Source organism: Mustelus asterias, chromosome 21, assembly GCF_964213995.1.
Source record: "Mustelus asterias chromosome 21, sMusAst1.hap1.1, whole genome shotgun sequence".
In the NCBI taxonomy this organism is placed as follows: domain Eukaryota; kingdom Metazoa; phylum Chordata; class Chondrichthyes; order Carcharhiniformes; family Triakidae; genus Mustelus; species Mustelus asterias.
In genome coordinates this window covers 59,833,144-59,853,325 of record NC_135821.1, presented here as the reverse complement: position 1 = coordinate 59,853,325, position 20,182 = coordinate 59,833,144, and the positions used below count along the sequence as shown (strand labels likewise).

The 20,182-nt window shown below is 43.8% G+C and overlaps 1 protein-coding gene across 1 annotated transcript; it reads left to right on the top strand.

Annotated features, from left to right (window-relative positions):
• Positions 1-3,024: 3,024 nt before the first annotated feature.
• On the top strand, positions 3,025-20,182 carry oprd1b (opioid receptor, delta 1b). Its single transcript, XM_078237191.1, has 3 exons — positions 3,025-3,230; positions 17,624-17,979; positions 19,656-20,182. The coding sequence occupies exons 1-3, from the start codon at positions 3,214-3,216 to the stop codon at positions 20,180-20,182; spliced, it is 900 nt and encodes a 299-aa protein (XP_078093317.1). The 5' UTR covers positions 3,025-3,213.

Here is a 20,182-nt window from a genome sequence, read left to right as displayed (position 1 = left end):
TGTGAGGCAGCAGTGCTAACCACTGTGCCACCATGCCGCCCTATTTTGTGGTTTGAATTATGAGTTGCATACAAAGATAGTGTTTAGTCGATAGTGATTTAGTTACAGCAAAAGTCTTAAAATGTAAAACCTTGACATGTCAACTTTTTCAGCTTTTTATTGGAAGTTCAAATGTCTTTTTTAAAATGATCAGTCCTTCTGGGGAAACCGTTACACACCCTATCTCTATATTATCAGAGTGCCTTTACCATACAGACAGCAATCGTTTGAGGAGAAGGACTATCACCATGCTGCAAGTATCCCCCGTTTCGTGAGTTGAATAAAATATCAAACACTTTGCTGAGTGTGCACTGCTCTACAAGCTTTGTGTTTGTTATTTTAATCTTAAATGAACAATCTAATTTCCAGAGACCTGGCAGCCAGACAACGAATAATAAATGTACCGAATGCTGCAAATACACAGTGGCTTCTTTCAGCATCTAGTTTGGGGTGAAAATTCTTTAATTTATGAAGGCAAGACAGTCCCTTGGAAAGAGAAACATAAACTATTCTTGTAGAAGAGCCCCCTGCCTCCATGTATCAGTTGTACTATATTGACCTGTTTCTCTTATCTGGTCCTGCTGTGAATTTCCAGCATTTTATTTTAAAAACATATGGGAAGGAATTTTAAGAAGAAAAAGTTTTTTCCCCCCCCAGAGTTTGTGTATAAATCACAATGTAACTCCGGCTCCCCCTACAGGAGACCAGGCAGAAACTGCTTTCATTCCGGAGAGTGAGGTCAACATTGTCTTTGTGTGCGTGTGTGTGTAAACGGGTGTATCTTTGCCTGTATGTTGTGTCCGTTTCCTGTGTCTGAGTGAGAGGGAATGATGCTTTTTTCTACAACGCCCAATCCATATGGAACATGAACTTATACACAGTAAAGTTACGGAGTGAGTTAGATGATATTAACATCTGTTCTGACGTTCCTTGAAACTGAGAATGAAGGCAGAATAAACGGTATATTCCATGAGATCAGGATTATTTGCATTTATCGTTGTTTAACTAAATTTCAATGGGATTACAACCGCCCTCACACACACACCCCTCAGTCCCGTCCCTCTGCCTATGTCTATGGCGGATCCCAGTGAATGACCTTGGGAACATTACTGAGTGTGGAGTGAGTGAGGAGAGCTCGAGAGACGCTCTCCACCTCAGACACCGACTGAACCTGGCAGAGAAACTCTGGTTAACCCTTTCCAGGCCACGGTGCCATTTCCCCCAGTGGCTGGGCATTCTCACGTCTGTAACTTGTGATTCTTCTGCGATTCTTTATTTTCAGTATCAGCTATTCCAGAGGAAGTAGATCAAAGACTATAATGAAATCCAAGCATATCATATCCAGTGTCATATTCTTATCAAGTTCCTTTGTCTCACCCTCAAAGAAGTCCAATGAATTGCATTGGCAAGACCTTTCAGGAACTAAACTGGCTGCCCTGTATGATGTTAAAAAAAGGGGCGGCAGGGTGGCACAATGATTAGCACTTCTGCCTCACAGCACCAGGGACCCGGGTTCAATTCCAGGTCACTGTGTGGAGTGTGCATGTTCTCCCCGTGTCTGCGTGGATTTCCTCCGGGTGCTCCGGTTTCCTCCCACACTCCAAAGATTAGGTTACGTACATTGGCCATGCTCAAGTGCCCCTTAGTGTCAGGGGGACTAGTGGAATAAATACATGGGGTTTCGAGGATAACGCCTAGTGGGATTGTTGTCCCTGTAGGCTCGATGGGCCGAATGGCCTCCTTCTGCACTGTGGGGATTATATGATTCTGTTCTACCCATCTGTAGAGCTGCTTGATCTCGTTCCTGATTTTTCTTATTGTGTTGGTGGTGGTAATTATTTTGTTTTGCAGACCAATTTATTTTTGCTGGGGGGTGGTTAACGAGACAGGGAAAGAGAAATTAAGAGTTTAGTTACCGTCACAGTTTTGCTGTTTAAAGAGATCTTGGAGGCGGAATCAGATTGTGAGACCATGTAGAAACAGGATGGAGGGAGTGGCGGATAGAGAGAGAGACAGGGGGCAACAGTGGCAGGACATAGAACTGGAGGTGCTGAGGTAGGGAGGCCTGGGGGTGAAATAATTTGACAGCTCTTTCCAAAATCCGGCACAGGTACAAATAGATCCATCTTTGCTGTCAGATTCTGTGATTAAAACGTGAGACAAAACTGACTGGGAGGAAGAAAGGACATTTGGGAAACGTGTTAAAAAGTAACATACATTTCCGAAAGCAGGGAATATTTATACAAATCAATATCTCACCCATCCTTAAAATTCAGTGCCTAACTGTCCCCAAAATTAATACCAAATAGTGCCTATAGTCCCATCCAAATGATTTATAAAGTGGTGAGGCTCAGCATGAGAAACGAATCCACTGAAATCTCCTAATCCTTCGTTCTGTTAAATCAATGCTGTGTTTCCCCTCCTCGCACCTCAGTCTTAAATTTGAAATTGTGTTTTGCCTTTTCGATCTTCTCATTATATAGGACCTATCTGGAGAGAGAGAGAGAACGTGTTGTATTCTGATTGCAAGTTAGTGGGTTGTAAAGTGTTGGTTAATTTTTTTTGCACCCTTGATTGACAGCAAGGTCAAGGCGAGCACGTGGCTTTGACGTCGGTGGAGGTGTCACTTTTTATAAGAAATCACACGAGTGGCGAGTGAGAAGCTGTAAAGTCCCTGATCTCCATCCCAGCGAGCAGAGACGCCTCGCCTTATTCCTTCACTGTTATCTGGGGTCCACTGGAGCACAGAGAGCAGTGCATTCCAACCGGGGCAGTAGAATTAGTAGCTGCAAGTTTAAAGAGGCGCTCTGACTCTGCTGGTAGGGGGAGCGAGGAGGAGAGGGGAGAGGAAATCCAATCTTGAAGTTGCATTTGGACTTTGTTTCACCCCCCCCCTTCTGTTGGCGGGGGAGGGGGAGAGAAAGAGAGTGAAAGCGAGAAAGAGCAATGGAGCTATCCACCACCTCGAGTGCTGAAAGGGAGCTGTCCAACGCCAACGGTGCTGAACTGTACTGGGGTCTGGCGTTTAACGCCACTTTTGGCCAAAACGGGAGCCTGAATATCAGCACGGAGCTGGAACCAGCCAAGAGCACTACGTCCACGGTCATCGCCATCGCCATCACAGCTCTCTACTCGGTGGTGTGTGTGGTCGGGTTGATTGGCAATTTCCTGGTCATGTACGGCATTGTCAGGTAGGAAGCAATTCCCTTTTTGCTCCAGAGATTCATTCTCCTGTTGGTTTCCCCCCGGAGCAGTAACCGGGGGGGGGGGGGGGGAGGTGGAGAATGGGGAGAGAGGATTTAAAATAGAGCGACCACACTGAGCGAGGTCTGTTTCAGCAAAACTTACCCCACCCACCCAACAAAGAGAAAGTTTACCCTGTAATACTTTGAGTGATGAACCATTGTTGCCCCCCACCCCCCCGCCCTTTTTACTTCCCAGTCTCTTCCATCCTCCCAATTTTCTCTTGCCCCCACTTTGCCGGCTGTCGCTGGACACGCAATGATGTATGTAGGAATCTAAGACAAACCTTTTAACATTTAAAATCATTGGATACTCCCTTTTGTCTAAAAAAAAACAAAAGCAACAAGCCTGAAATAAAAAATAAGAAATCAAATCTTTTTTTTTAATATGCTGGTCATGGAATCGACGAAGTGGCTGAAATTGTCACGTTAAAAAGTTTTGGCTTCGATTTTTGTTGCCAACCTAACTCCATTCCTTCAACCTCATGTCCCAATCTCACGTCTCCCCCAGATTCCTGCGATCCGGAATCCGCTCCCGAAACTAATCAATGGAACAGGCACGAGTTTTATTCAAATTTAAGTGAGAAGATCTATGGGGTTTCTTTTTTAAGTAGTTTTCCTTTTCAATATATCGTTCCTCTTTTAGCAGAAATCAGGCTGTGGGGCTGTCCCACACACTCAGCACCGACCTATCTCCACAGTCAAAAGGGATGGATTTCCCAGTGTCAAAGCAGCTGGCAGGATTTTGACATAAAGCCGGCCTCTGTCAGTGCTCCACTTAACATTAGCAAACAATTGAAGTAGTATTTTCTTCGCTAAGTCCGTTTTTTTTTTCCCCGCGGGAACATTATAGGTTTGAGGTTTTGCTTTTGGAGATGGTGCTTTCAGTTCGAGATCAGATTGGGAGTTGTCACAATTCAGCAAACATATCTGAAACACAATTCCCTCCACTCAGTGAGAATGTTTGGGGATCTATTCTATCCGGCTGTAACTGTAACCTTGCCCTGCTGACGATACAGCAATGTCGAGGGCTAGCTCTTCGGCAGGTCGAATAAAACACAGGTTCAGAACAAGACATTCAGTGACAGTAAAACACATAGCAGCAAGAAACTTACCAATCCGCACATGGCTCCAAATACAGTTATATATATATATATATAGACACACACACAGCTAAATCCACATCCAGCAAACATTCACACATTCATCCTAGACATGTATACATACCCATCATCACACACGCAAAATTACCCACTAACGCGCACAAGCTTACCCACTAGAATCATAGAATTCCTACAGTGCAGGTGGAAGCCATTCGGCCCAACGGCTCTGCACCGACCACAATCCCACCCTGACCCTATCCCATATCCCCACATATTAACCCTGCTAATCCCCCTGACACGAGGGGCAATTTAGCATGGCCAATCCACCCAACCTGCACATCTTTGGACTGTGGGAGAAAACCGGAAACCCACACAGACATTGGGAGAATGTGTAAACTCCACACAGACAGTGAACCGAGGCCGGGTCCCTGAGGCTGTGAGGCGGTAGTGCTAACCACTGTGCCACGGTGCCACCACTAACACACAAACTTATCCACGAACACACACATTCACCCATTAGCACACACACAAACTTACTCACTGACACACAAACTTACTAAAACACACATTAAATATACGCACAAACACACAAGCACACGCTTAAATACAGTCATACAAACACATCCGCAAACGTATCCATTCCCACAAACACGCCACACAAAGACAGCGACTCAAACATACTCACAAATACATGAAAGTGCCCGCCCCCAACCTCCAAACACAAGGCAGTACAGACCGTCGGACAGAACACACAGCTCTGGGCAACCATTAACACACCACGCAGAACATTTTCAAATATAAAAACTGCAAACACAAACAGCTACAGAGGCCAGCTAGACGCCACTCAACATCTGGACATCTTTATAGAGTAACATTTCGGTGCTTCGCATCAGTTGAAGTCGCTGCGTTGTGATTTGAGATTAAATATAATTTAAATGCATCATGCAACTTAACTGGAATCTCAGTTTAGTAACTGATACATACGACAGTCAGTTATCTGCGCAGATATACTTGAATAATGTAGAGTTTACAATTGCTGCAAGTATTTCTCCCTCGCTGGCAGTTCATTTGCTAACGAGTTAGATATGAGAAGTGCTTCTGAGTCCCAGTTTTGACGCTAGGGATAAAGCTAGCAGAACGCCCAGATCACAATTCCAATATCTTCGAAGGTTGCCCGGCTGTCGATCTAGAAACGCAAGGGTCATTTGGCAGTTTCCCTGTGTATAAAAGGTGGGTTAATTTTGCAAATGGACAGGAGTGTGAGCAATCATGGCAACGGCACCGCCTGCAGCTCAGATCAAGAACTGCAGGGCAAAGACGGATTTTGTTTCTTTACACTGCCCCTGAATTATCAATCTATATTTAAATCCCGTTTAAAATTGCATCCCTCCTTTAACGAGGTGTTAAACCAGTGCGACTGTTAGCCAAAAACATTAGGACTTAACTGCAACTTTCATAACATATCAACAACAGATCGCCCATTCCCTTCGGATGTCGAATTCTGATAGGCAGAGAGACAAGGAAATCTCAAAGAAATTACCTGAATGAAGCCTGCAACAGCCTGCAATCTGAAACTCCCGAGTTAAACTTTCAGGTGTTACCCAGTCCTGCTGAAAGGTCTCCTGAACCATTTGTCATTCCCTTTCAGGATTTGCTTGGATTTGTTGTGTTATACCCAGCCTTTGTTCAACTCCCAAGTGTTCACCTCAGGGCATCTTCATTTGAGAACATTTCTGGCAATGAACCTGGGATGACTGGTGCTAACAGGTGCGACGATTAGTAATCATAGAATCATAGAATCCCTACAGAGCAGAAGGCGGCCATTCGGCCCATAGAGTCTGCACCAACTCTCTGACTGTATCTTACCCAGACTCTCTCCCCCACCCTATCCCATACCCCACACATTTACCATGGTTAATCCATCTGACACATCTTGGGACACTAAGGGGTAATTTAGCATGGCCAATCCACCTAACCTGCACATCTTTGGAGTGTGGGAGGAAATAAGAGCACCGGGAGGAAACCCACGCAGACACGGGGAGAACGTGCAAACTCCACACAGTCATCCAAGCCAGGAATTGAATCTGGGTCCCTAGCGCTGTGAGGCAGAAGTGATAACCACTGTGCTACCGCACAAGCTTCCATTCCCTTTAATGTCCAGGTATCATCCATGGCTCAGTTGGAGGCATGCTCACTTCTACTGAGTAGTAAAGTTGCCATAGTCCCAGATGACCGTAGGTTGCTGTCCTCTTTGAGGGGGAGAGTTGACTGGTGGTGATTTAACCTGAGGGTCACCATACCTTAGGTGAGGAATAAGATTGAGAAAGCAGGCTTTCATGAATAACCTCAGCCAGTACGGGAATTGATGGCATTGCTTTGTAACACAAACCAGCCATCCAGCCAAATGAGCCAACTGACCCCAATATGAGTGGATCATGGGTGCAAGTCCCATTCCAGAGATTCAAGCACATAATCCAGTCTGACAATTTGATGCACAGCACTGAAGGAGTGCTACATTGTTATCTTTTGTTTAAAGTTTATTAGCGTCACAAGTAGGTTTACATTAACACTGCAATTAAGTTACTGTGAAAATCCCCTAGTCGCCACACTCCAGCACCTGTCCGGGTGCACTGAGGGAGAATTTAGCATGGTTAATGCACCTAGCCAACACGTCTTTCAGACTGTGGAGGAAACCAGAACACCCGGAGGAAACCCACGCAGACACAGGGAGAACGTGCAGACTCCACACAGACAGTGACCCAAGTCAGGAATCAAATCCAGATCCTTGGTGCTATGAGGCAGCAGTGCGAACTATTGTGCCACCGTGCCGCCCATTGATGTGGCTGTGGCATTAAAACAGGACCGTCAATCTCAGGGAAGACCCATGATATTATTTCAGAGAAGAGCAGGGGGGTTCTCCCAGGTCATTATTTACCCCACCGACATGACAACAAAACTATTATCTGATCATTACAAAGCCGTTACTGTTTGTGGGGACTTGCTGTGCACAAGTTGGCTACTTTGTTATGCACATTACAAGTGGCTAAGCTGCAAATGTATTTCATTGGCTAGCAAACACTTTGGCATGTCCTGATGTTGTGGAAGGTGCTATGTAAATGCAAACCATTTCTAAACAACATTCACTATGGTTTGGTGAACACCATCTTATTATAAACAGAACCACGATTTGGCCTTTCAGAGTGTTTCACAGTGTGTGCATTTCTATAAACCACAACTGAACTAGTGAGACATGGTTCCAATGTCCCTGTGTGTTACTCCTTGTAATAAATACAAACATTTAAAACAAATTGAACAATATTTTCTATAACACATTTTCCTCTGCACATACCAAGGTGTAACTGAACCAGTTACGTTGGAAGTCACTTCTTTTGTTCTGGGGGGAACAGGTATTAATGGACCTATGGTTCTTAAAGCTCTTTCCCACTGGGGTTTTCCTCATGTCTGCTATAGCCTAATTGATAGAAATGGATTACTTTGATTAGACAATAATTCCATTATTGCCAGACCCAGTGATAGTTGAATGTGAACAAGATCAAATTGGTCCTTTTGCCTCTGGGACTGCCTATGAAGTGTAGCTGCTGTGGTTACAACAGGTAACCTGTGCACAGCAAGCAACATAAGCAACACATTAGATCAATAACCAGTTCATCTGATTTTTGGTGGTTATGCCCAAGGGAGAATTGTTGTCCAGGTCAACCGAGGAAACTCATTACTCTTTGCATAGAGTCATGGAAGCTTTTGTGTCTGCCTGAACAAGCAGGCTCGGTTTAACATCTCATTTGAAAGAAGACATCTCTGACAATGCATTGGAATGTCTCAAGTGTGTCCTCATGTTCTGGCATGTAACTTAGCCATGTGAATGAGAAGCAAGGGTGCTCTCATTTGGGGCAAGCTGGCACAGAATGACTGTATGTTTTGTTCCTGAGTTTGTTTCCTTATGAAGAAATATAGAATGACATAAATAACTATGAGATTTGTAGGTACAGTAATAAGGGTGTGAAGTATAGAAGGAGTCACAGCAAAATAATGTTAAACATACATGGATATTGCTTAAAAACCTAGGCTGACATCAATCATACAACAAGGAGTCTGACCACTATCCTATATATTCGCTGTTAATATAAGGGGAGATAAAATGACTTCTATTTCCTAATACTTAAATTTCTCAACAACAATGTTAGCCAAATAGGAACAACCAATTGCTTTCTGAGATAGAATACAATGTACAAAAAATGTTTTCAATCCAATTCTTTTTTCCCAACTTCCTCCCTCTCCTGAAAATGATTCTCACTTCTCTGATTCCATGGGCGTCAGTCACTATCGAGTACCTTGTTCAAATGGCCAAGTGAAATATCTTAGCTCCATGTGTTGGCAAACTTCCACCATCATCAAAACTGAGGCTGATCTTCTCCTAAGCAGACCTCTCTCTACACTCAGACCTTTCGTAGTTGTAGTCAATGGATTGCAATCTGGAGCATGAGCCCACTGTCCAACTTTGCCCAAAAAATGTTGATGGCTCTTGTAAGTGGCACAGCTTGCTGCAAAAGGTGAGAGCTAATGCATGGCCAGCTAGGAATCAGTCCTTCAAATCTTTCTGGCCCAGAGAACTCCGTTTTAAATTGGACAACGTACTCACTCACCAGATAACCAAGACAGCTGACCAGGAGCGATCGAGCTCTGTTTCTTTTGCCAGTGGCGATGAGCGTTGAGGCACACAGCAACAGTCTGTCACAAATAACTCTGCACAATAGGAATGGAGGCAAAACTGGGATTTGCTTAATTGTAACAAGGAAAGAGAGGCAAGGAACAAAAACATTTACACTTATATAGCACCTTTCATGATTTCAAGACATCCCAAAGTGTTTTACAGCCAATGAGGTACCGGTACATTTTAAATATATATGTTTGATTGAGCACCAGGATGAGTGAAAATCTCAATGCACTCACAGTCATCTACTGCATCGTATCGGCTCTCAAATCAAATTAATAATTGATTCAGGACAAAGGAGAGGAATAACTAGTCTACCGTTGAACAAATTGATATTCTAAATGACTTTACATCCTCAATCATGATTTTAGCACTGACATTGAGGATATTAATGAGTTGAATGGGATTGTATGTAGTCAGCAGTGAGTGCTGGGTGGCAATTGTCCAATACTGCATTCTCAGAGGATGTTCCCACTGATCTGCCTGTATTTTATCTGCTGTCATGACATTTGACAAACCAAATTAAAGAGCCCTTTACAAACCATTCATTTCACAAAATATTGATATAACCCAGTGATCTTTATATTGGTGTTTTGAATTTCAATTAGACATTATCTCATGTCTGCAGTCCATAAGGCTGTAACCGTACGCACTTAGAAACTCTCAGGGGATCCAACACTGTCAGAAACAAATTGTTTCACTTTAATCCAGGTGTTTGAGTGCATTTGTGACTAAACGTTTCTAAATTTCATCTTTCATATTTAAATCAAAGGCAATTTTCAACAAAAGCTATTCATTTCAAAAAGCCATTTATTGAAAAGCTAGGAATGAAGACACAAAAGCATATTAGAATTGAAGTTTTGGATATGATATATCTTTATCATTCTAATGTTTTGGAAGGTTTGAAACAATCTGTGGTAAAATCACAACAGACGTTTAAAGACAGAACAAGGAATATTAACAGAAAACACTGGAAAGGCTCAGCAGGTCAGGCAGCACCTGTGGAGGAAGAATCAGAGTTAACGCTTCAAGCTGATGACCTGTCATCAAGTGTTACTTTCAGGTCAATGGCCTGGCTCCTTTATTCACAGATGCTGCCAGACCTGCTGAGCATTTCCAGCATATTTACTCCAGGTTTTCAGCAATCGCAGTCTTTTGCTTTTGCTACAGGGAAATCAGAACGGCTGGCCAGATGATTTTTTAAGAGATGAGCAATTTACATCCACAAGTTTCTCCGCTTCCCCTCCCCACTCCCAATCACCTCCCAACCCTTGCTGGGTGCAGTCACATCAGCATGGTGTTGCTGCTACCTTACTCCCTTTAGAACTTCCTCAGTGTCAGTGGGCTATCAATATTGTTACAATCTTTGTCGTGATTGACAACCTTTCAAAAGAAATTTGAATTTTCAATTGACAGCTGAAAGAATGACGTGTCAAGACATCACATTTTAAAATTTTTATTGTAACAAAAGACTAAAAGCACTTTTGATGAAATGCAATTTTATTTTTGTAGGCAACTTATATTTTAATCTACAGAAAGTTACATTCCACTTATATACTTATCACCCATAGCCCCCTTCATAGAATTGCAGCACTTTTAGCAAACAATTCAAGTTACTCGCAGCTTCCAATACTGGGTAGTAAATTTAAGTTACTTCCTGGGGCTTTCCGAGAACTCCTTAAATCCACCACCAGCAATGAAGCCTGTTCTGATTATTTTTCGTCCCCCTGGTCATGCTAGAATGTATCGCCTGAAATCCTTACTTGGCTGCAGGATGCATCCCTTCAACTAGAGTTTCACCTCCCTCCCACTCCTGGCTGTGGCAGCTCACAAATTCAAGCAGCATTTTCTCTCTGATGACTACATAGTTTGCCACCTGCCTGTGATATTTATTGAGTTATAGAGAAGTCTGTAACCTGATCTCAAAAATAGTTTTGTTCGCCCTCTACAGTAACATTGTATTCAGGTAGAAATCTAAATAACTATTTTTGGGTAAGAGTATCTATATGTTTGGATCAAAGGTGAGTAAATTGAATTCCGGTACAGAAAAACAATGATCTGATTGAAATGCAAAACAGGTTTGAGGGGTTGAATGGTCTACCCCTGTCCCTATATTCTTCCGTTCCTTAAGTATTTTATTTTCATCAAAACGGTAGACGTACACCTGGTGGAATTTGAATATTTCATTTTATGGCACCTGTTTCTGGAGTCAAGAGTCTTCAGGCCAAGAATAGCATTGTCAAATGTAATGTAAAATTTTCTACATTGTTCCCCAATAAAGACTTCAAAGCACAAATTAGATATTTATACATTTCCTTCACTAACCCCTTTTGTGGGCTTTTGAGTAAGAATGCCAACTGGAAACACTACTTGTGCTGTGGCCTGATGTTTACTAGGAACTGGATTACACCATTATTCACTAAGAAGTCTCACAACACCAGGTTAAAGTCCAACAGGTTTATTTGGTAGCAAAATCCACTAGCTTTCGGAACGCTGCTCCTTCGTCAGGTGAGTGGGCCCACTCACCTGACGAAGGGGCAGAGCTCCGAAAGCTAGTGGATTTTGCTACCAAATAAACCTGTTGGACTTTAACCTGGTGTTGTGAGACTTCTTACTGTGTTTACCCCAGTCCGACACCGGCATCTCCACATCATGACTTACACCTTTATTAACGGAGGACCCTCACAGATAGAAAAGATTTTCAACTTGCCAATCTGGTTTTAATTTCTGGGTCCGGGAATAAAAGGTCAGTGTTGACCTAGTCATGTCGTTCAGTGTTTTATGTCAATCATGCACTGGTACTGAGCTATGGAATCCTATCTTGCAAAATCCCAAATAGGCATTGGTCACTATTTCCTAGCAGGCTTCATGCCAGGTGTAATGTCACTTGTACTGTAATGGTTTACATCTCCAAGCAGTTGGGGAAAAAGCCACATCTACCAACTCACACCAACTGTGACTCAGTGAGTAGCATTCACTTCACTGCATCAAAAGGTTGTGCGTTCCAAGACAATTCAAATGGCAGTCCAAAGACGTGAGCACAGGAATCCAGGCTGGCACTCTTCAGTGCAGTACCGAGGGAGTGCTATCATGATGGAGGTGCCGTTTTTCAGATGTCAGAGTGAGGTCCTCTTCTGCCCTCTCAGGTGGATATTAAAAAGAAATTCCACAGCACTATTTCGAAGAAGAGCAGGGGAGTTCTTAATGTCTTGACTAATATTTATCCCTTAAACAACATTACCAAAGAAAGCAGATCATCTGGTGATTTAATCTGTTGCTTTTTGATGGTGCTGGCTGTGCACAAATTCTTTGTGGCGTTTCTTGCATTACAACAGTGACCATGTTGCAAAAGTCCTTCACTGCTTGTAAAGTGGTTTGGATGTGAGGTTGTCTTCTTCTTCTTAGCCTTTTCACTCCTTGACGGAATATAGGCCATGGACAAATTCTCTCCATCCAATCCTGTTTTGGGCTAACCTCTCCAGTCATTGCCATGTATAATCCTGGGCTCTCATCTCCTTTTCTGTATCCCACCTCCATGTGTTTCTTGGTCTACCTTGCTTTCTCTTTCCTTGTGGGTTCCGTGAAAGTTTGCCATGTAATGTTGTTCTGTGTCTGCCTCAAAGTATGACCTATCCAATTCCACTTTATTTTGATTTGCTTTATTATTGTCACGTATTGGGATACAGTGAAAAGTATTGTTTCTTGCATGCTATACAGACAAAAGATACCACTCGTAGAGTGCATAGGGGAGAAGGAAAGGAGAGGGTGCAGAATATAGTATTGCAGTTACAGTTAGGGTGTAGAGAAAGATCAACTTAATATATGGTAGGTCTATTCAAACGTCTGATGGCAGCAGGGAAGAAGCTATTCTTGGGTCGGTTGGTAAGTGATCTCAGACTTCTGAATCTTTTTCCCGATGGAAGAAGGTAGAAGAGAGTAAGCCGGGAGTGCACGGAGTGCTTGATTATGCTGGCTGCTTTTCCGAGGCAGCAGGAAGTACAGATGGATCAATGGATGGAAGGTTGGTTTGCATGATAGATTGGGCTACGTTCACAACCCTTTGTAGTTTCTTGTGGTCTTGGTCAGAGCAGGAGTCATACCAAGCTGTGATACATCCGGAAAGGATGAAAGATGTTATAAAAATGGAAGTCTTTCAAGAGTGACAATGTGCCTTCAGGCAGTGCTGTTTGCACTGTTGAAATTACCATAATATGTAATGGGAATGACAACTGTGTTCTGCCTCATAGACATTAAGCGCTGTTAATATTATTCAGTTAGATAGTAATGAAACCTGCAGATAAATTTCTGCCATTAAGTCTGCACCACAACCCTCGAGCACAAAAGTTTTGTCTGTTTCCAAGCTGTTTGCTGTTAATATATATTCAATCAACACAACGGGGAGGCATCAAACCCAGAGTGCATTTAATAAGAAGCAGAGCTTCAGATGCTACAGGTGGGCAGTGAATCTCTGCCAACGGCAAGGAAGAAGAATTTCAGCAGAAACTCTGGTCCAGATGTCTTGCGAATATATGTCCAAGTAGAATTAAGACAAACAGCTGCTTGGGGATCCAAGTGATGCGAGCTGGGGGAAATAACCCAGCATTGTTTCATCACTAGAGAATATAAAGAAAATGCTGGATAATGGCTAGCCGGTGGTTAATGACGTGGTGAAAACTAACATCATTTGAATTATGCACAGAATGGTAGTGACCAACCAGTGAAATAAAATGCAATGATCTAATAAGAAATCTGGGGAAGGAAGTAAGATTCCAATACTTGTCAAATTTTCAATGTGTGGGTGAATTTATTGCAACCTTTTCACAAAAATAATTGAAGGTTCTCTTTGTTCTTGGCTCCCAGCGCTTTTTGTGCACAGGAGTGGAGAAGGATTGAGTCATTGATTTATGCAACCCACAGGAGAGTACACCATGCTTTCCTCTGCATCATCTCAGCATTGAATAATGCACCAAAGAACTGCGCTGACATCAAACTTCATTGCACCATCTCCTATTTTAACTCGTCCTTTCCTTTGCAACCCTTTCATCTCCTCCAGTTTGTTTGTTGTTGATTTCACTCGAGAAGCGGTAGAGGAATTCGCAAGTTAATTAACGGACTGGCATGATAGCATTGTCATTATTTTTATATCTTTATGCTCAGTGGCAGCCATTTTCACCTCAAAGTCAGGAAGTGCAGGGTTTGAATCCCACTCCAGATAACCCCAGCCAGTGGATACTGGAGCCTCAACCCTGAATTTTGGGTTGACCTCCAGGGGAATGCTCAGATCTGTTGGGACGGGGGAAGACTCTCCCACCTCGACGTGTAGGTTCCGGGAGCCCATAAAATTGTCCCACCATCAAGGAGAGCCAGCATAAAGCTCATTATGGTCTTAGGAGGAGCATTCATATCATAGAGTCATAGAGGTTTACAGCATGGAAACAGGCCCTTCGGCCCAACTTGTCCATGCTGCCCCTTTATTTTTAACCACTAAGCTACTCCCAATTGCCCGCATTTGGCCCATATCGCTCTATACCTATCTTACCCATGTAACTGTCTAAACGTTTTTTTAAATTATACCTGCCTTTACTACTACCTCTGGCAGCTTGTTCCAGACACTCACCACCTTCTATGTGAAAAAATTGCCCCTCTGGACCCTTTTGTATCTCTTCCCTCTCGCCTTAAACCTCTGCCCTCTCGTTTTAGACTCCCCTATCTTTGGGAAACGATATTGACTATCTAGCTGATCTATGCCCCTCATTATTTTATAGACCTCTATAAGATCACCCCTCAGCCTTCTACGCTCCAGAGAAAAAAGTCTCAGTATCATGCCTGTCCAACTTGTAAACATCCAATGAAACCTTCCACTACTTCCAAAATTCTTCAGTGTGCAATTGTTGACAAACGAAAACACCTAAAGCCTTTATCAGTCTTCTCGACCTCTCACTATGAGTTGGGGCTTCAAACCCCAAAAAAATCAATAGCATCGGTCCTTCCCCCTGCCTCCCCACCTCCCACCCTAAGCAACTGGAAATCTAAAAGCCATTGTGTTGATAGGAACAAGATCAGGGTAGGTAGGCAGAAGAGTATACCTTGAGTATTCGGGTTGGAGCAAGGGACATGATGATTCCATGGTCTGTTATAATAATGCTCACATTAGATACAGCTTCCATCTCACAACAGATTGTCAAGTCACCCCATGGTAACTGTAAAATGCAGAGGGCAATTTATGACACAGTGGCAGCTCATCTTATTACACTATAAACACTGGCATCCAGCCATTCAAAGCAGTTTATAATCAGTTCACTGTTTTATTTGATTTTGCAGTCGGCTACACATTTTTATTACTGCAATCTAGCAAAGCAAGGGGGATTTTTAAAGCTGCTTTGCAGATTGTTTTAATACATGCCAAAGTGATACTTCTTCTTATGTTTTATCCTGAGATTAATCGTTTCAATAAGCATCAGTGATTTTACAAGGGCATATCACAAGTTCCGATTCCACAGCATGAAACTTACAAACCCTGCTCAATGGCACAGAGCAAACAGTGGGTACCATTCTCGCCTTTTCAGTCAGAAGGTTGGGGGAGTTAGAGTCCCATACCAGAGACTTAATCTAGGCTGACCCTACAGTGTGGCACTGAGGGAGTGCTGCACTGTCATTGGTGCCAGCTTTCAGATGCAAATATTAAACCATGTTAAACGTAAATCTTTCTGGGTGATTGTAAATGATCCTGTGGGATTTGTTGCATTGAAAATAAAATGCACTTTTCTCTGGTTCGTGTGTTAATTATCTCTCTAATTATAGCCTCTAATTACCGATCCACCCAGTGGTGGCAGAACACACTCTCCTGAAATTGTTTAAATGCTCTGCTTAATGTGCTCCTATCAGTTGCTGTCTGTTCTATTCTAAAGGCAGCCTGGTGGCACAGTGGTTAGCCCTGCTGCTTCACAGCTCCAGGGACCCAGGTTCGACTCTGGCTTTGGGTGACCGTCTGTGTGGAGTTTGCATGTTCTCCCTGTGTCTGTGTGGGTTTCCTCCGGGTGCTCCAGTTTCCTCCCACAGTCCAAAGGTGTGCAGGTTAGGTGAATTAGTCATGGTAAATTGTCCCTTAGTGTCAGGGGGACTAGCTAGGGTAAATCCATGGAGTTATGGGATAGGGCCTGGGTGGGGTTGAGGTCGGTGCAGACCCGATGGGCCAAATGGCCTCCTTCTGCACTGTAGGGATTCTATGATTCTAAAGTGACTGAATGGTTGCATTAAAATATCACAAACCAGAATGGGAGCAAAACATATAGCCAATACACTAAAAAACGCATACATACAGGATAAGATTTTGGAAACTTTTCAGACAGAGACCATGCAAATGTATAGCCAACTGGTGGTAACTCAATTCCAATCGATCCTCCACTGGCGCAGTCAAGGCATTGACGTGCGTTAAGTAGGGGTACAAGAACAGCAAAGCACAATTACCTCTTCAGACCAAAGAGCAGATTCAGCTCAATAATGTTCCCATTTCCTGGTCTCTGAACTGCTATGAAACTGTGACTCAAAGTACCAGAAAAATCTCTGGCTGTGTTGAGCTGCAATTAACATGGGATAGACCAATCAGTCAAGCAGATCTGTCTGTGATCCAGCAGCAATGCAGTCACCAAGTACACATTTCCCAGTAAATGCAATTACATCTAACTTAAACACTAGAGATCAGGTTCAGAGCTTTCCTGCTAGTAGCAAAAGTTCCCCTACTGATAACCAGCTGAGTCAGAAGATTGTGGGTTCGCGTCCCTGTTCAGAGACCTGAGCACAAGATCTTGGCTGACACTCCCAGTATTTCATCTTCCGGATGAGATGTTAAAGTGAGACCCTTTCTGCTCTCTCCGGTGGCAGAGGAAGATCCCATGGCGCTGCTCACAGAAGAGAAGGAGAGTTCCCCTTGTGTGCTGGGGCTAAACTTATCCCTCAACCAACTTCACTGAAACATTACCTGATCATTATCGCATTGCTGTTGTGGGACTTACTGTGAGCAAATTGGCTGCCACTTTTTCTACATTACAACGACGATTACACAGTTGCAAAGTGCTTTGAGACGTCCTGAATTTGTGATAACTGCACTGAGTAGGGCAGACCAACTGTAATCCCTGTTCTATAAAGAGTTGACTGATCTCAGCACTGCTGACAAGAAATGAGAACTTGGGGGTATTGCAAGGGTCAGTAGGCAGGACAATAAGCAGCCACAGTTTAATCTCTTGATTGTCATCGAGTGACTGCACCAGCCAAGTGTTTGTTCATGGGTGTCTAGATGGGGAAGGTAGAGACTGGGCAGTGATGCCTTCCAGTGCTGAATAGCCTGGCTCATGAGGAATGGTTTCCCTGGGCACAGTACCAGACTCTGCCTGCACCCATGGAAATCCATCACTATAAATGTCAGCAACTGTGGGGGATGAAGCAACTATTTCATTCACTGATTACCCCAGCAGTAACACTATGCTTCTACTTGTTCCTTTTTCCTTACCCAGGTACACGAAAATGAAGACAGCCACAAACATTTATATCTTCAACCTTGCCCTGGCAGATGCACTAGCCACGAGTACATTGCCATTCCAGAGCGCCAAATATTTGATGGATACATGGCCCTTTGGCGAGCTGCTGTGCAAAACTGTCCTATCGATTGACTACTACAATATGTTCACCAGCATCTTCACCCTCACCATGATGAGCGTCGATCGTTACATTGCCGTCTGCCACCCTGTTAAGGCGCTCGATTTCCGCACGCCCACCAATGCAAAGATCGTCAATGTCTGCGTGTGGCTGCTATCGTCCGCCATCGGGGTCCCCGTCATGGTCATGGCTGTCACCAAGCTCAACAAAAAAGGTAAGCAATGATAAATGCTGCCTGTAAAATCTTATAATTGTACGGAGCCAGTTTTCTTTTAAATAGAAACATAGAAGATAGGAGCAGGAGGAGGCCATTTGGTCCTTCGAGCCTGCTCCGCCATTCATCACGATCATAGCTGATCATCCAACTCAATAGCCTAATCCTGCTTTCTCCCCATAACCTTGAATCCCATTTGCCCCAAGTGCTATATCCAGCCACCTCTTGAATACATTCATTGCATGGTGCATTCCGTGCATGGTGCTTTGAAATTGTGTGGCAGTATTTAACATGGAGCAGGAGGTCTGAATGGTGTCTTCCAGACTGCGATGTGGTTGCGCATGCACACAGCTCAGCAGGAACATTAGTGAGAACTGAAGCAGAACAATTATTCCCGGTTAGTGGCTGATCTCCTCAGCTCAGAGACATGGGGAGATTTAACTGAGACATTCAGAATCATGGGGGATTTGAAGCAAATGAATAAGAAGAAGTTGTTTCCACAGGCAGAAGCCACATTGATCCAAGATAATCAGCAGCAGAACCAGGAGCAGGGTAGAGGAGCAGTATTTTTCACCCGGCAATTTGTTCTGATCTGGAGTGCATTGCCTGAAAAGGATGCTGAAAGCAAATTCAATAATAACTTTCATAAGAGAATCGAACGAGCGCTCGAAAGGGAATTATTTTACAAGGTTAGGGGGAAAAGGCCAAGAGGAGTGTGACTCACTGGGTAACTTTTTCAAAGAGCCAGCAGCGGTATTTTGGGCTGAATGGCTCCCTGCTGGATCATACGCACGATTCAGAATTACAGAGGGACAGAAAATGAAATTACTCCTTACCAAGGTCATCCTCTTCCCCTGAAACAGCGCCTTCTCAATTCTCGTATAGTATCTTAGTATCAATGGTCTCCATACCTAGGGGTTTTGAGCTGGTTTGAACTCAATTTGGAGGATTTTAACTGTGACTTCCCCGGACAGTATGTGTGATTTATTTACACTCTTACACTTGCAGTTCAACCACTGCCATGTTGGTAGGGGCCTTTGATCGGGTGGTTGGGGTGTTTGCCTGTATACACAATTTGGGATCCTGTGACACCCACTGCTCTGCCCATTTGTTCAGCAGCCTAACCTATTGTTCATTTGCAGTTAAATGCTATGTGACACCCAGGGGATGTGAAAGATGCTATACAAATGCGTGTTTAGCCTCTTCATTTGTGTGAACGTTTCCCCACTTGGATGCCGGAATGGACTCTGACAAAGATGTACGGGTTAGGTGCATTGGCCATGCCAAATTGATCCTTAGTGTCCCAGGATACGTAGGTCAGAGGGATTAGCGGGGTAAATATGTGGGGTTACGGGGATAGGATCTGGGCGGGATTGTTGTCGGTACAGACTTGATGGGCTGAATGGCCTCCTTCTGCACTATAGGGTTTCTATGATTCTATGATTTCTAAAGAAAGTAAGTGTTGAGTTAAATTCCCTCCCTAACCATGCTGCGGGAGCACCTTGTGTCACCTGGACAGCAGCTGTCAGGCAGAACTCCCACCACCATCTTCTCATGGGCAGAGGAAGAGGCAAAAAATACTGATTTTACCAGCAATGCCCACATTCTGAAAATGAATATTTTTTTAAAAAACAAGAAGCCTTTATTTACATGCATTTCTCCTTCTTTCCTTCCAGGTAATGTGATGTGCACCATACAGTTTCCAGCCCCTGCCTGGTACTGGGATAACGTAACAAAAATCTGCGTCTTTATATTTGCCTTTGTCATACCAGTCCTGGTCATTACCATCTGCTACGGGCTGATGATTCTGCGCCTGAAAAGCGTCCGGCTCCTTTCAGGCTCTAAAGAGAAGGATAGGAATCTGCGGAGGATCACTCGAATGGTCCTGGTGGTGGTGGCCATCTTCATCATCTGCTGGACACCCATCCACATCTTCGTCATCGTCAAGACCCTGGTGGAGATCCACCCCAGCCCCTTGGTGACGGCCAGCTGGCATTTCTGCATTGCCCTGGGCTACACCAATAGCTGTCTCAATCCAGTGCTCTATGCCTTCCTGGATGAGAACTTCAAGCGCTGTTTCCGGGAGTTCTGCCTACCCCTGCGCTCCCGGCTGGAGCAGAACAGCTTCACCCAAGCCAGGAAGTCCACCAGGGAATCAGTCTGTGCCTGCACCCCCTCTGAGATGGTCAACAAGTCGGTATGA